This window comes from Anomalospiza imberbis, chromosome 9 (genome assembly GCF_031753505.1).
Source record: "Anomalospiza imberbis isolate Cuckoo-Finch-1a 21T00152 chromosome 9, ASM3175350v1, whole genome shotgun sequence".
NCBI classification, from domain to species: Eukaryota; Metazoa; Chordata; class Aves; order Passeriformes; family Viduidae; genus Anomalospiza; species Anomalospiza imberbis.
The window spans coordinates 25,563,681-25,580,749 of record NC_089689.1 but is presented as its reverse complement, the minus strand read 5'-3'; the positions used below and the strand labels follow the sequence as shown (position 1 = coordinate 25,580,749).

General features: G+C 41.9%; 1 protein-coding gene across 4 annotated transcripts in view; it reads left to right on the top strand.

The window, feature by feature from the left end:
* The window catches only part of RAB3B (RAB3B, member RAS oncogene family), a 49,577-nt gene extending 32,727 nt beyond the window's left edge, over positions 1–16,850 (top strand). For all 4 annotated transcript variants that reach the window (XM_068198750.1, XM_068198748.1, XM_068198749.1 and 1 more), the window contains exons 3-5: positions 8,011–8,129; positions 13,276–13,400; positions 16,608–16,850. In XM_068198750.1, the coding sequence (XP_068054851.1) occupies positions 8,011–8,129; positions 13,276–13,400; positions 16,608–16,795 (432 nt within the window). In that variant the 3' untranslated portion in view covers positions 16,796–16,850. The remainder of the gene's footprint in view (positions 1–8,010; positions 8,130–13,275; positions 13,401–16,607) is intronic.
* Positions 16,851–17,069: the final 219 nt, after the last annotated feature.

Here is a 17,069-nt window from a genome sequence, read left to right as displayed (position 1 = left end):
TTCCTTTATATTCTTAGCAGAGATGTGGGTTTACTTGGAGAGTTTCAAATTCCATTTGATTTTTTTTACATTTCTTGTGAATTTAAACATGTCACCAATATATCAAATCTATTTATTACATTGCTTTGCAAAGTATGTGCACATTTCTGTCAAACAAAAACACATGAGAGAGAGGAATCTATGTTATTGTTAATTCTAGCATTTAGAAAATGTATTTCAAACTCCACTGAAGTAAGATACGCACTTTTTTATTTTCCTTTTTATTTACCGTCTGGTTTATGTGGTTCAGATTGCTCTTGGGTTTTGTCGTCTTTAAACATTCATTCTACCTTCTTGAATGCTAGAACCTTCTTTATATTTCTGTTTAATGCTCACCTGAATACAGCAGTGGGGCTTTTTTCCTAATCTGGGAGGTAATAATTGAAAAATTGCCTGATCTACTCTAAATTTCCACCAAATCATAAAAAATTACACATTAGGATTTTAAAGACCTAAAAGAACATTATATTTTCTTTTCATTGGCATGTTGTTGTTAATATAAATTAAGCTTGATTATTTTATTTTTGTCTTGCTGCTGCCCTTCAAATTAAAGCACACATTCTTGACTCATGCTTGTAATTCAGTTTGGTATTTTAATCTCAAAAGTATCATGGACAGCTTCCCAGAATTTCTGAGCACTTTATCTTAGAATTGACCCTCTTGACATAATATCTCTAGGGGGTTCTTGTGAAGTGTGAGGCTCGGATTTAGCCTTAATCCACTCCTGAATAAGATGAAATCTTCCCTGGATAAGAGCCAGCCCTCGGAGGGATGCTCCTAGCAGAGTACCAAGCTGGTTTTGTTGTTTGTTTTTTTTTTTTTTCCCCACAATTCGGGGTTGCAACAGGTCTTTCAGCACCAAGTCACTGACTTGCGTAAACACGGAAAGAATTGCTTTGTAAATGCGTTGAGGAAGGTCTTGCCCAGGGCCGGGCCCCATGCCCGGGCACCGCCGCCACGGCCGTCCCAGCGCCCAGCCGGCTCCGCCGAGCCGCCGGCAGCCCTGGCGCTGCCCGCTGCCCGCTGCCGTGCCGGTTACCATGCCACTGGATCACCGGGGAACGGGCTCGGCCCGTCTGCCTGCGTCCTCTTCGGCTGCTCTCCCTGCGGGGATTTGCTCCGTTGCTGCGTGCGGTGGAATGGGAGGGAGCCCCACGGCACCGCGATGCTCATTCCCTTCACCTTGTTCCTTCCGAGATCAGAGGAGCAGGCTACGGCATCCAGGCGGATCTGTAGGGCACATCACCGCGCTTCCTCCTCGCGGGCTGTGCACTTGTTCTTTTGGCAGCCGATTGACGACGCGCTGAGATCTCCCTTCGTGCCGCTGGGCCAGCAGGGAGCTGTGCCCACCGCCGTGGCCCGGGGCTGGAGCACATCGATCCCTTGCCCTGCAGGACCAGTTAGCGTGGCCGTGCTGGCTCCTTCTCGGGAGTGAGTGCTGCTTCTGAAGTGCTCCAGCTGCGATTCATTTAGCAGCTTCTCAACAGCAGCTAATTAATAATGCTTATAGTGGCTAACCCTGCTCAGACATCTGTGTGCTGTTCAGCTGTTCTTACAGGGGCTAATTAACAGAATTAAGGGATATACGTGGGAAAACTAAAAAGATCTAGCAAAACTGGCAACATATTCCATAATAATAATGCATCCACTGCCCAAAATGCTACTTGCTCTGGGATCTCAGCCTCTTTAGATGTTTTTGGTTTGTTGGTTTTTTTTTTATCATATCAGTGATGGTTTTATCACTTGCCCACAGTGGATGGGCTTTCAAATGCATCATATGCCTCTTGAACTTTGTTTGCTGTTTATTTGGAGCTAAAGAAAGGGAATTTGAAGTAGTCATGTGGTGTGGATGCTGCAGATTTTTATCACTGCCATTTCTTTATTTTTCCATCAAGATAGCTGAATCAGAAAGAATCAACAATATGAGACTGATCTTCATGTTAGTTCTAAGTAATGAAAAATAAAACTTTCGAATTCTTATGAGGTTTAAGAAATGTGCCCAGTGAACCTTATCTTAGTGTATATCTCTCTATGTGATTTCACTTTTTTAGCCACTGTCTTTTAAATACTTTAACAGAAAAACTTAGCCTAGAAAATGATGAGAAGAGCAGATAAGGTTCATAGGCAAGCCAGTCCTGTTCCAGTCCTCCTTACCCTCTGACAGATCAGGAAGGGCAACTCATGCTAATCTTCACTACAATCTCAAGGCACCTGGGAAAATGGAAATAACATTTTTAACATCTTAGCAGATCATGAGCAGTAGTGTCAATCACAGTACCTTGGCCTGATTCCAGTGTGGGAATTACATTCTCCTGAGCAAATGCACCCTGTTGCATTTTCAGTGGTTGACTTCTTGTCTTATATGGTGTGGAGTTGCTGAGAAAAGTTAAAAGAGCGGGGGCTTCCTTACTGCCAGAAATATTTAAATGGTGGATTAGGTCAATCTACAGTAGCTTTTCCTGCTTGTCCATAAGCTTATTTTACAAAGTACTTTGAAAAGTAAGTGCAGTGCCTCACCTGAAGAGATACTCAGCCACTGTTACAGGGAACAATTTCAAAAGCCTGTGTGTTGGGCATGACCGAGGCCTCAATGACTGGTGAGCTCTTGAAGGCTCTGCATGCACTAAAAGTCTCTTTCCAAAAAATTTCCTCCTCTGCATTACAAGCAGTTAGTGTGGCAATGTTAGAGAGAACAGGGTGGTAGAACTTTCTGTACAGGGTAAGTAAAATAGGGGAGGAAAAGGGAAATTCCTGCATCTGGTAAGTACTGAAATGATACAAGACTGCCGGTTTTACTGCTTCTAAAGAGTGGAAGTGAAGATAGCCATAATGGGAAAATGTTTAAAAAGCACTTAGCAAGGGTAGAGCATTTTATCAGAAAAGGCAGAGGATTTGTGTTGGGTCTTTTTCACATCAGACATGTTTTCCCTCATATTGCTGAAATGAAACGTCTCAAGGCAGCTGAATGGGTCTGAGTAGGTTCCAGTAGCTCTTGGGCGATGGTAGCACTCAATAACGAGAGGAAAAAACAAAATGCCTAATATGATCTGTTGAACTGGAGCATTTTGATCAGAGCTGCGTTCTGAAGGAACCAGGTGTTATTTTGCTCCTGGCAGCAAATGAATCTTCACAGGTTTTTCATGACATCACATCTTTTCCATGTCTTAACCAGTGACTCATCCTGCTTGCCTGTTTGTTCCTATTTCTAGCCGCCAGCAGGAAATGCTAAGCTTACTGTTAACATTCTCTTATTAATGACACATTAAGTCTAGTCTGCCCAAGGTCCCTCTCCCTTGTGATACGTGGTGGGTGGGTTGTTTTTTTCCCCTTTCCCAAGGTGACTTTTGTTTATCTGATTATTGGTAGCTTCCACTCCAAAGTGTACTTTTGCAAAGGACATGTGTGTGTGTCTGTGTGTGAGTGTAACATCCCCCTATAACCAGGGGTTGGGAAGTGGATTATCCTCTCTGCACAGCTGACCAAACCCCAAACAAGGTGCAAAATGCCATAGTGTAAGTGTTACAGTGTGCCATTTAACAGCAGGGAAGAAGTCTTTCCTTCACCAGGTCTGATGAAGACTGTGGTGGGTGCTGGTTATTGGGGAGGATGTAGCCTCTGTTCTGACTCCAGGCAGCCTAAGGAGGGATGATGCCAAGTACATGCAGCTTGTAGATGTTGCCAATAGCTGGAAAATAAGCAACTCTCATTCTTACATATTATTCTTATTAAAAAAAAAAAAACCAAAACACCCAACAAACCAACAACATGGAAATCGCACCATAATCCATTAAAAAATTGAAATGTTTATTTCCTTAGAGGCTATTTGTCACATACACTGCTAGAAAAGTCATGGTGCTAAGGGGATTAAATTCAGTACAGATTAGATGTTTCAGTGACATTTTATTTGGAACAAAGAATTTGTCGCTGGAAATCTTCACTAGAAGAAGGATGGTTTGGAATCAGGGATTGTGATTTTTCAGACCTGCAACAAAGAGCATCTGTCATTATTTTAAAAACTCAAATATGTTTCCTGTGTTAGTAACTTGTCGTTTCTGCTGAGACAGCCAAGTAAATTTAAGAAAAGCTGATTGTACTCCTATTGTGAATGTTTGCGTGATGGATCCTGAGACTAGAGGGCATCTGCACACAATGCAAATGCATTTAGGTCTTTTTCTTCTCTGATAAACACGATTGCTCATTAATGCAAAACCTTCAAAATTTTGTTTCAAGCTCCCCACTAATGGTCCTGTGGGTGTTTTTAATTGTTTGCATAAAGCACAGGCACACACGTAAGCCGCAGAAGAACAGAGCTGGTAGCACACTGGTGTAAATACACCTCACAGAGACCCTCCTGTGCCTGCTTACAGCCAAGCTCTCTGGTTCCTCCTCAGGGGCAGCCTGGCAGGTTTCTGGATGCTGGGGGCTCAGGCTATTGCACCCAGGCATTTGGCTAGACTGTTAATTAGTGCTGCATCACCTTTCTGCTGATCCCTGCCTGTGCCTCATGTACTTGCCTCCTAATGAGTTTGTGGTCTACCTGGAAATCTTGGAAACAACTGGGTGGGGATCGATTTCTGTCAGTTGTTTTTTCCTTCATTAGATAAACAACTGGAACTTAAAAACCTGAAATGACTAATTACCTGAGGCTCGTGGTGTTTTAAACTGAGGGAAGGACAACTGTTGTAAATGCTGAAGAAAGTGAGCTCAGATTTTGCAGTTTGTTTTATTTTAATTATGCTGAGGCACCTGGGGTGGGGGGTGTGCACTTGAGCTGTCATGGTGTGAGTCAAGAAAATTAAGCCAGTTTATTGCTGTCTAAGGAGCTAATGTATCCTGAGGAAAAAAGTAATTTCAGAGTGATAGTACAGCAATGCAGATGCAGCTGGAGAAATGCCACTGTGAAGCTGTGAGGGGAGATGACATGCTCTGTACCTGTACAGTAAAACAGAGCAAGGAAGCCTTTAGTGACTCAGGAGGAGATAAATCACATCTCTGCACTGTAACACATGGCTACCAGGGCAAGGGTATGAACAATCTTTATATACCGTGAGATACAGGATGCATTTCCCTCACACACACTCCCTCTGATAATCTGAGAAGGCAGGCACACAAGTATATCCTAGTGAATATGCAACTTATCTTTCTGTGATTTAAGTGCACTGCCCACATAGGACAGGTCATGACTGAGCAAACTCATGTCATCCCTTGGGGTTCTGTACCTCCTGCAGCCCCATGTCTCACTGATGTGTAAATTGTATAATTGCATGGCCCATCCCCACGCACAAGGGGATCACAGAATTGTGAAATCAGCAAATCAGATTTGCTAAATTCCAGAGCTTTCAGGCAATAGCACAATTTGGCTTTTTCAGTCCAATTCCTCACTGAGCTGGGGCACTGAGGTGGTATCAGGACAGATTTTGGGAGTCACCCTGTGTGTCCCTTGAAGCTGTTTCCCAGGACAGCCTGGATGTATGTCCCTAGAGCTGAGTCCTTGCTCTGAGCCATTGTCAAATTTAATTTCTTTCCAAATTATTCAGCATGTAACTTGACAATGTGTCTTGCAGTCAGTTACTGCCTAGTCACAGCCTGATGCCCTAAGCCTGAGTGAGCACTGCTTAAACACAGAGGAGAAAATAGGAGATGAGATTTGGAAGGCAGATGAACCTGTGAATGCAGGTATCAAACAATAATGCTGTGAACATGAGATGTGGAGGAACCTGACTTCCTTTGGATTTATTTGGTTTTGTTGGTTGCAGAATCTCTGAAGTTACTGATACTGATTTAGGGCCTTCTCCTAATGAGACACAAAGAAAGCCTCTCTATTGTGAATCCTTTGGTATTTGGAGAAGATAATCATTGCACTTCAGCTTTTTTCACAGCTAAGGTATGCTTAAGGTCTTTCTTCACCTTACAGCTACTTTTTGTGACATATGTAAAAACATTTGAACACATTTTCCCTCAGCCAGATTTGATCAAGAGTGCCTAGGTGGAGACTGATGTTTTAATAAGCCTCATGTCTTTAGGAAATCAGGCTAAAGTAAAGCAACTATCATCTCTCTGAACAAAAGAACAATGCTATTGCTGCTGAGACCTTCCTTGCTTGAAGAAATATAGTTGGGATCTAGTTGTCATGGCTGGTTTAGCTGTTCAGCAGCTAAGGGGGGATGCGGTGTCAATGAATATGAGAGCGCTCTGTCACGGATTTATCACTGGCAGGAAATGTTCACTCATGCTGCAGGGTGGAGCCCAGCTCATTCTGATATTCCCATCTCTGACCTGTTGTCAGGAGGGAACAGAACAATTCCTCAGCCAGTGTGCAATGGTTCATTGTGATCAGCCAATGGACTACCCTGTCTTGAAATAAATGCACAAGTTTAAGGGAAAAAAATGACATATTTTCCCAGACAGCTGGTGGAGAAACAGCATGATTCCTGCTGCACAGCCTCTCCACTGGGAAATTCACAGTATGTTACAGCTGTGGATAGTCTCACAGTAGTGCAATAGCAGAGCCTTTTAAGCAAGCTGTAGGGAGCTTATTTACAAGTGCTGTCCTGCAGAGAGGCTCTGTGATGTTCTGGTGCAGAACAACGGGCAGCCACAGACTGGCTGCTGTGTGTTCTGCAAGGGCCAACACTGTCTCTTGCATGCAGCAGAAACAAAGCTGCATGTGTGGGTATGATGGGCAGGATGATTTTAGAGCTGAGTTTCTCCCCCCCCACTGTCTCCTGGGGCTGTGGTGATGTGGTGTGTCTGATCTCTACTGCAAGAGTGCTCTGTGAGGGTTTATTTTACTCTTCCAACTAGTTACATGGTTGTTAAGTCCTTTAGGGTCTTTTTCTTTAGAACTTTAATCCCATTTTAAACCAGTGGCAGCAATGCTTTCTTCAGTGTGGGTTTTGGGGGACTGAAGGATGGTTCATTTTAGAACTAACCCATCACAGTAACTATAAGCTGACACCTCATACTGAGCACATACTTTGAAGGCAAAGCCCTTTGGCTCCCTGCAGCTGTTTCACAGAGCTCCCATTTGCCCAAAGGATGAAATGTGTTCAAAAGATAGACACCTTCAGAGTGAAAGAGTCAATCAGCACATGACTTCTCTCCTTGGCTCAGAAGGCAGGTCTGGAGGGAATGGATTGGGCTGTAGAACTGCTGTTCTGGTGAAGAAATATTCCTCCGTTTAAAAATAAGCTTGCAGAATGTAAAGGAAAAATGCTACTGGCATCCAGCAGATGGTAGTTGACATGTTTTCTGGCTGTCACAAGTCTTTCAAAATTCTTCTGTTGCATATGCCAGAGTTCACCTTTGTGCTGCCCAGCTGAATGCAGAAATGACAACTGCAGGTGGAGGAGCTCTGCAGGAACTCTGTGGCTAAACTGAATTAAGATGAACCAACAGAATAGGATTAAGAGATCTCATATTAATATGTGCACCTCAGACTCTGTGATTGGGATACTCCACATTAAATTCACTTTTTATAATAATGTTGATTGCATCAAATCTTTTAATTTTTGTCTCTAACCTGAGGCAAGAAAGGGAGTCACCCACAGCAGCTACCTCAAGGACATTTCCCTGACTGTGACGCCGAATTGCAACATGTAAATGTTTTCTGCCTGGAACAGTCCTGGACTGGTTATTTTGCCTCTGCTTTGAAGTGTCAGTTTTCAGTGAACTCTGCTAACATTTTATTATTGCATTGCAGCTGAGGCAGAGAAGAGCAATTAAAGGGTTGACATCTTTGGTATTTTTTTAATAGTACATGTGTCAAAATGCATTTAACAAATCATGGTTGATGCAAAAGCCTAATTAATGCTAAAATGTAAGTAGAGTTCATTTCAGTTGGGAGCCCCTAAGAATTTTAAAATGTATAAAAACAAAGAGTGGTTGCCTTATTTTAGATATAAGACCTAATTACAGCTTTTGCATCTGAGAACTGAAGTCTTAAAGCCTAAATGTTCCTTTCTGTTGCAGGATACAGCTGGACAAGAAAGATACAGGACCATCACTACAGCCTACTACCGAGGAGCCATGGGCTTTGTCCTCATGTATGATATCACCAGTGAAGACTCCTTCAATGCTGTGCAGGACTGGTAGGAAATACTGAAATACTGTTGTTGATGTTGGGTTTGTTTGGGTTTTGGCCAATTCTTTCCCCACAATTGTTTGTTGAATGCATGAGACATCCCACCCTCCATCACCATCACCTCCATGTTCTTTCCTCTTCACCTAAATACTTTGATTTATAAACATTCCTTAGAAAAAGTTCTACAGCTTCATTTTAATGAAAAGGTTGTAATTAAAATATTGTAACATATTATAGTATTTGTTACTTTTAAAAGTTTCAATTTATTGTGAAGAAATTAATCCTTTAATGCTTTTTTTTTGTTGTTCATAAGATTTATGGCCATGCTGCTAAAAGTAGAGATTAACAGTGGTTGTTCAATTCACATCTCAGGAATGTGGGGAAAGGCTGTGTTTCTCCTTAGTAGTGCCCTGTGACTCCCCTGAAATATCTTGCAATCATTTCTGCTGGTTTCCTGGTGCTCATTACTGCAGATAGGAGTGGTAACGGCGCAAGGAAGGCAGTGCAGTGGTTAATGTGATCTCCTGAGTCAGACTGATTTGCAGTGATCTCAGTGACCCACTGGGAGCATGTGACATCCTGGCTGTGGCACTGGCTCCTAGCATCTGGCTCAGCTGGCTTTCTGAACACCTATTCTGTATCCCCTAAGCCAGGCTGTAACTCTGAAGCTGTTTTGTTGCTTCAAGTGATTTGTCTTGCCTCCAAAGCTGCCCAGTTTTTGTTCTCTCTGTTCACTAAAGCAGTTGGTCATGAAGGTCACATGCGAGATGCAGTCTCCACTTTCATCCCCCATCCCCAGTACTACAACACCAAATGAACTGCAGCCCCATCCTCAGCAGCCCTTCAGCAGCTTGTGGTTGAGGAATACATTCTTTTCTTGTTAGAAACACAAACCCAAATGTTTTGCCAAAACCAGTTTCATTCATCAGGTTTTGCTCAGCAAGCTCAGATGAAAGTTTTTCTGCAAGTGTCGTACAGGGATGTTTTCCATTGGAGTTCAGGCATGTGAGCTGGGGCAATATCTTTCACTAAACTATAAATATTTCCAGCTTGTTTCCCTATGAAACAAGATCCAGATCCATGTGACCACACAGTTCATCTACCCGTCTGTCTATTGGTTCTGCTCTAGAAAGTTTTACTTACCAGTCTTAAGTTAGCCAAAATTTACCAAATCTCTGTCCCTGAGCTGCTACTATTTTAAAGTTTGCACAGGTGAAGTTTAACCTGAAGCTTTATATTGGAAGTAGTCTGAGGTCTGCTCCATCAAAGGCACTGGTGTGAGAATAAAAACTGGGAAAGGTCAGCTCTGTCTGTTTGGCTTCATGTCTTCCTGTGCCACAGGAGCTGCAGGAATATCTTTGCTAAGAGCACCTTGTCAGCCAAAGGACAGAGGTGAACTATCAGGGTGTTTTTCCTCTGTATGTCAGGAATCTTTCCAAGCAACTTTGAGGTTCTGAGCCCAAATGAGGTAGTGGGATGGATAAAAAGGACCATTTCCTTCCTTCCTGAAGCTTGTTCAGTGGAGAGATGAGGGCTGCAGCCAAGCCAGCATCTCTGGGCCAGCAGAGTCCTCTAGTGGCTATTGCAGCTGGGAGATCGTTTTTCCCCAGTCTAAAAAATTGCTTCCTGAACTTCCAAAGGCACAACAAATGCAGGAAAAAAAGCTTTTGGCTGGTGCTGCTCTATTGGCTGTATTCTAGCATAGCAAGTAGGATTTTTTCCCCCACCATTTTGCATGATACAGTTATGATTAAAAAATCTTATTACACTGGATATGATCTTCAGTCAGGAGCTTTACTCTCCATAGAAATCAAGGTGTCTACTTTATCTCCATCTCTGGTTCATTGGCATGTGACTGTTTTAGCAGCCTCCTGATTGGGCCTCACCTATTCACAAGGGAAATGAAAATATTCCTCCCAGTCTGCCACATGATTTCTTCCCTGGGAGACCTTTTACTACCCTCACTCTTCCTATGGGGGATGTCCTGAAGAGGATCCTGGTTTGCTTTGTGTCACTCAGACCTCTCCTAAACCAAGTAAAGAGGCACTTTCTCTCCTGAGTGAGAGGATCATGGCTGTATATCAGTATTTAGACAAGCTCTCCAAGTAGAATACGAGTGCAAAGCAGAGTCTTTCCTTCATTCACATGAATCACCCCAATTAATGATGATGATCTTAAAACCACGGAGAAAGAGACACTAAATGCATTTGGGAATACCTGGAAGATGATTTGTTCTCTTGTTCACTGGAAAATGTACAACACGTTGTATGAGAAACCTTAAAATATTAAGCCTGAGTGATTTTCCTTACTGCAGTGTGGCAAGAGTTCAGTCAGGTTATTTTACAAGAAAAAATATAAATAGGCAAACACCAAGATTGGTTTTAATTGATATTTGAAAATAAGTAATTATTTCCTTTGATTATATCTTTCCTGTAGGGTGAGTGAAAGGGTTAAATGAGCTTTCATAGCTTTCAGCTCAGTTTCTAGAATTCTTTTTAGCAGTCTTCTTTGGTAGTTGTTATTTGATGTTGGGTTGATAGCTTTGTGTGTGGATAAATCAGTTGTTTATACCTCATTTGAAACTGCAGTGGAACTAAAATATACTCAGTACTTGGAATTGTAAAGTAAATAGAAAATATTATGGAAACTCTGCTTTGGACAATCTAGACAATTTCATAGAAGGGAAATAAAAATTGGTACAATTTAACTTAGATACAGGTGACATCTGGGTTCACAAATCATCAGCATTATTTATCTTTAACCCAAACTGAGTTGATACCTCCATGTAACTGAGAAACTAAGACTATTTTTCTTCTAAGCATGAAACACAAAGTTTGTGCTTTATTGTTAATTTGGGGAATTCAGCACAAACAAGGCACAGCGTTTTATTGTCACAGAAATATGTTTCTCCCAGTGTGAATATTAGGCTGCCCTGATGGTTGTTGAAACAGCTTCATCACACAAGCCTTGTTACTATTCATTATCTTTCCAAAAACAGCTGGAAAATTTATGCCTTTCTTTTTTTATGGACATCAGGGTTTCTTTTATTTGTTCTTCATAACTTTTTTGGTTGTTTTTTATTCCTAAGAAGAGTAAAGATTGGTTTCTGTAAGAGGCTTTTCACTAATTTGTACAAAACAAGGAGAAGGATGCTTTTCTCTGGGAGATCCTTCATGCTGTTTGCTTCCTTTTCATTTTCTAAGTAATTCTTAGTGTAAATAGTTAAGACTTGGCAGGGTGTCCCCATATGATGCCAGGGGCTGAAATGAATCCAGAGGCTGAACTGTGAGTCAGAAAAGAAGCCTGCTTTTAGTTGTTTGAAATTGAACTTGGGGAGACTTTATTTCTCTCTATTGCTTATGGAAGGAGACTGGGGAGATTCCATCTTCCTGGGCTTTTGGCTGATTTCTGCAGTCACCACTGCAGAAAGGCTCTGATGAGCCTTGAGAAACCCCGGAGTCCCACAAAAACTCGTCACAGATTCAGATTAGCTCTTACAGGACTTATCTACATGGAGATGCTCAAAAGGGTGAGACTGGAGGAGCTAAAATTGGGATTGGAGTGAGTGCCTTTCCAAGAGGACACTAGGGAGAGTAAGAAGTTTCATTGCACAGAATCTTTGTTTATTTTTACATGTTGCACTGTGGGTCTGGACTTGGGTGAGGTTCCTGTTCTCCAGGGCACTCCAAGCAGGCAGAGTCTCTTCAAGGCAGGTTGCACAATGAAATGACCCCTTTTTCCCAGGTATCTCTGGAGTAACATAGCTGGCTGCTTTCCAGGGAAAAAGGCAAGTAAGCAACTCAGACTAATTAAAGATTGTCATTAGTAGATCAGAGCTGGAGGCTGCTGCTAATTCAAAAGAAAAGGAATCAAGGGGTTTATTGTTAGGGGAGTTCAAGGAAACGTACACAGAAGTAAAATTTGAGTGGAGTCCTGGCTTTCCTGGGAAGTGGCAGATTTGCCTGAAACTGTAGTGTCCTGCCTGAAGTGGTGGTGAGCTGGGGCAGAGTGGGAAGGTGAGAGTGGAGGAGGATGGAGGAGTGTATGGCTTCTAGCATACCCTTGGGGAGGAGGGAGCCTTCAAAGACAGAGCTTAGTGAGGATAAAATAGGTTGTGTGGGTTTGAAAAGATGGGTGAAAGTGAATTCTGCTGAGCTAATAATGTTCTGCTGCTGGCTCTGGAGCACCTCTGGAGCCCCAAGGATGGTGGGAGAGGCACCTCAGGATATACAAAAAAAAAATATTCTGTTTTGTCATGGAAAAACTCTAAAAAGGCTAAATAAAAGGTCAAAGTTCTGGGATCCACAATGAGCTCCACTCCAGTTTCAGCACATGAGCCACAGAAACTTTGGAGGCTCCAAGTTCACCTGAGTGTTCCTGCCCAAGCTCCCATGCACTGCACCCCTGTGCTACTGAAATTAGTGTTAGTCTGTGATTGCAGCTGCTCTTTCCAGCCTTAGGTGTCATTTAGTCCTCCTGGGTTCTGTTAGCTCACAGAGCCTTGCTTTGATCTCGTGTCTTCCCAATTTGGTAACTTTCTCTTTCTCCTTTGCAGTTGTTTCTATGTGATTTTCAGTCTCCATGAAGTTTTCCTGTTCGAACAAAGACAACTTGATGCTTCCCTCTGTTCTTATGGTGTTCCTAAAATTCTACAGCAAAATGTGCTGCAGAAAATGAGAGAATTATTGTTGTTCTATCTTATATATGAAGCTGTAAATCCAGCATGAAGTGTGCATCTACTGTATGGCTTTCTTTATGGGACAGTATCCTTAGGAGCTGTAATTGATTGTTGTTCCTCTGACAGATGAGACCTGAAGGAGAATAATCTTTACCAAAAGCCTTTTTTGTCCTTAATCTCCAAAAATTACTTGATTCAGTTTTTTTATCTGGATCTTGTGATCTTTAAAACCCTTGCAAAGTCTTAACAAGAAACTTTATTGTCACACAAAGTTAAGGAGCAGTAAAATAGAGCAGTGCTGTGAATTACACAAGTTGCATCCTTGCTTTGTGTGTAACCCTGCTCATTTGTCCTTGAACTAGCACAGCTTGGGGATATTGATGGTGTCATTAATGGTACTTGTTTTCATATTTAATACAGGATTGCATTTTGGCACAGCTGATGGAATGTAACCATCTCTTTTGACCTCCTGTAGGGCCACACAAATCAAGACTTACTCCTGGGACAATGCACAAGTGATCCTGGTTGGAAACAAATGTGACATGGAGGACGACAGAATTGTTCCCATGGAGAAGGGGAAACATCTGGCAGATCAGCTGGGTACATGCAAAGCTTTTCTTTCCACCTTTCTTCCTCTGCTTCTTTGCACTCTGTTCCTTTCTGGTTTACAGCAGTCATACTTCAATAATGGTCTCACAACTAAGAAGTGTAATATATTCTAAGTTCATATTTCACTTGTTTTGGCTCAGTAGGCCAAGAATACCTGATAGAATACTTATAGTGTCACTGTATTTATAAAGCTGATGTCTAGAGGTGGAAGAAAGATAAAGTTTATCTGAAGAGAAAAGCTTTTATTAGCTCATCAGAATGAAAAGAGAAGAAGTTTTCATAAACATAATTCTGTCTCTGTGTCTCCAAGTACCATGTACTCGTTGCAAATCAATGCAATTATTGATTTTTGTTGAAGCATTTATTTAAGTAAACAATAAAAGAAAGAAAAAGAAAGAAGCTTATATATCAGAACTGAGGAATTGAGTAAAACATATTTTAAAAATGTACTAGGCTTCTCTATCCAGGTAAGCAAATGACATTTTGTTATTGATACGGGATAGAAAAAGCAAAACAGTACCATTGAGAGGAAGCTGGGATTGCAATAAAAATTTTATAATGAAGAGTCAAGTAAATTCTTATTATTTTATAAGTTGTTTACCACTTTTCGTTATCTATTATAGCCTATAAGATGTTTTTAATATGAAATCACGGCTCTGTGTGAAAATTGAACTATACTGCTGTTTTCTGTTAAAGAATTCAAAGTAACAAGTCAATCCTGCTAAAATTTCCTTCAGGTAACAGTGGAGACCCTTACAGTGGGCATAAATGTTTAACTTGTAAGAGAAGAGATTCTTACCAGACCCAAAAGAATGACTATCATCCTCAATTTATAAAATCCTGTGTTGTCTTCAGTTGTTAAACAGTAACTGGAGGGTGCATAATAAACTGTTAAACTGGGGGTACTGGAGTTCCAGGACACACTGCATACATTGGTGTAGTTTAAAGTGTGGCCTTGAAAGTGTAAATTCTCCATATGGCACACAGAAAGGGACCCATTCGTGGCTGGAGCCTTGAGGCACTGCCATCCTAAAGAAATAACAAGCAAATCTCAAATTAGACCATTGTTATTATTGTAAGAGTAAATCTTTACGTGTAGGATTGGAAAAGCAAACAAAGATATGGTTCGTTTGCAAAGTCAGTTATGGGCTCTTTTTTACTTGTCAAAATTTAATTTGCTTTTGAAAATACCGATGTGACTAAACTTGGTTCCTGGCTTGCAGACTCTCAGAAAGGTTGTGGATGCCTGTGTGTCCACCCATCTCACAGGAATAATTACACTGCTAGTATTTGAAATTTTGTCCAGACCAATGTAGCAGCAAATGGTGAGTTTTATTTGAACTCCCAACCCAACTGGGACTTCCAATGGACTTCCAACTCCATTTGGACTTCAAATGTTTTTTTCTCCACCCAGAATTCATCTCCTTGTTTCAATACAAACTTAGCATCTAGAATCTGAATCCTTTACGTGTGGGACACTTCAAAACACACACACACACACACACGGTTACCATAGGAACTGATTCCATCAAGAGGAAACTGTTCTGCTGTTTTGCAGAAGAATCCCCAGTGCTGCCCCGACCCGGTGCTTGTCCAGCTCACCCTGGAGAAACCACCCCAGTGCAGAGCAGCCCAACAGCCTTTGGGAAGTGCTGTCCCAGCTCTGCTCTTCTGTCACCTCCCAACTTCCAAAACACTCTTTTTAAAAGAGCTGAAAAATAGATCTGATTTGATCAGATCAGTTTTTCCTTATAGTAGCTATGCTAATGTGTACAGCATTATATGAAATTATTTTGTGAGTTACGTGGGAGGAATCTAATTGGCTATTGACTGCTTGAAGGGCTAATGTTCATCATAATGATTCACATAAAGGTTATCCTTCAGCATATTTATCTAAATTTGCATAGTGACATTAACATCATTGAAATAATTCCCTAATCAGATTAAGAAATTGCTGTTAGCCTGAATGTGAATTGAACCAAAATAGATTGGTTTAGCAGAACCTAAGCCAATGTTGGACTAACAGGTATCTAAGTGCAGTTCTCTGATTTCCTATGCTTTTTATATACATTTTTATTCATAATCAAAACAACAAGTGGGGCAGACAGAACCCTCATCTGATGCAGGGCTGCTCTCTCTGTTTGCTAACAGGGCAAACATCACCATCACTTCACCCCTTGTCCCATGAATCTTAAAAAGGGTCCAAATGGGGTGGACACCTACTTATCCCACACATCGAGGTGACTCAGCCTGCCAGCAGTGGCACACTAATCAGTTAAGACAAATTTTCTCTTCGTTTGTGGCAGAATCAAAGGAAACTGATGCAATGCAGAATATCCCCAGAATGAAGCATGACAGAACGGAGCTTATTGCAAAATAAACTCTCCGTGCGGCCTCAGCTCTCACTGCTGGCAATTTAATAACCTGACAGAAGAGAAGTAGCAGCCTGCTTGGCCCTCGAGGTCCCTGGGGTCAGGGAGATAAAGAAATGCTTCACAGTTCAGGGCATTCCTGCTGGTGAGGCAGGGCCTGGGCTGTCTGTCAGAGGCTGCTTCTCCCCTAGCCCCTGGTGGCAGCAGCAGCAGGAGGAGCTGGTGCCATCCCTTCCTTGGAGTAACTCCAGCCTTGCTGGTCTGGTTTTTTTTGTTTGTTTGGTTTTTTTTTGTTTTTTTTTTGTATGTTTGTTTTTTTTTTTAATCAGAAAGGGTCAGTGTTCAAAAGGTCAAGGAGCATTTTGCTTTTGAGCACAGAAGTTGGTCAGCAGAAGGAAAGCAGCCCCCATCTTCTTTCTCCTTCTGACCTCTGCTCTTGCCAGAGGGCAGCAGGGCTTGGTAGAGCCCGGCCCTGGGCAGGGCTGTGAGGAGCCCAGGGAGGTTCCCCACACCTTGCTGGTCACCAGCTGCAGCCCAGGGGACCTGCACTGATGAAAGGGGCAGAACTGACTGCCTTACCCTGGGTTTACCCTTACCTGCAGATGTGCTTACCAGGGTAGTGGGCAGGACCCATGTAACCTTTTCACTCCTAAAGAAGCTTGATAACTATTAAAAGTTTTTCTGCTCATTATTCTGATTGTGGGAATCAACTGACTTTCAGGATTATCTGATGTCTTGTTTTCTTAAGGTAAATCCTGAAAAAGATGGTATTTTAAAAACCATCACGATTATCTGTATTGATAATTTTTGTTCCCTTTTTTCCCAGGTTTTGACTATTTTGAAGCCAGTGCCAAAGAAAACATCAACGTGAGGCAGGTGTTTGAGCGTCTCGTGGATATAATCTGTGAGAAGATGTCAGAGAGCATAGAATCAGACAATTCCAGGGCCACTTCTGGAAGGAGCATGAGGCTCACAGACAACCCCCCCCCTTCACAGCAGAACTGCTCGTGCTAGTGACCTTTCACACTGAGAGATGTCCTTGTCCCCCTGATTAAATTTTATCTTTTCATTTGTGGTGGTGCATTATCATGTAGTCCAGAGGCAGAAGTGTCTGTTGTAGGAAGCTGGTATGTTTGTTTAATGTGCTGGAGTGTTAATATTATATATTTCCTCGTCCAAGAATTTAATAATCTGAAAAAAATATTGTAAATGCACCTCGTGTGAATGTGAGTTACACTGAAGAATAATAATTGTGTAGTGATGCAAATGTTATTTCTACAGAGAATGT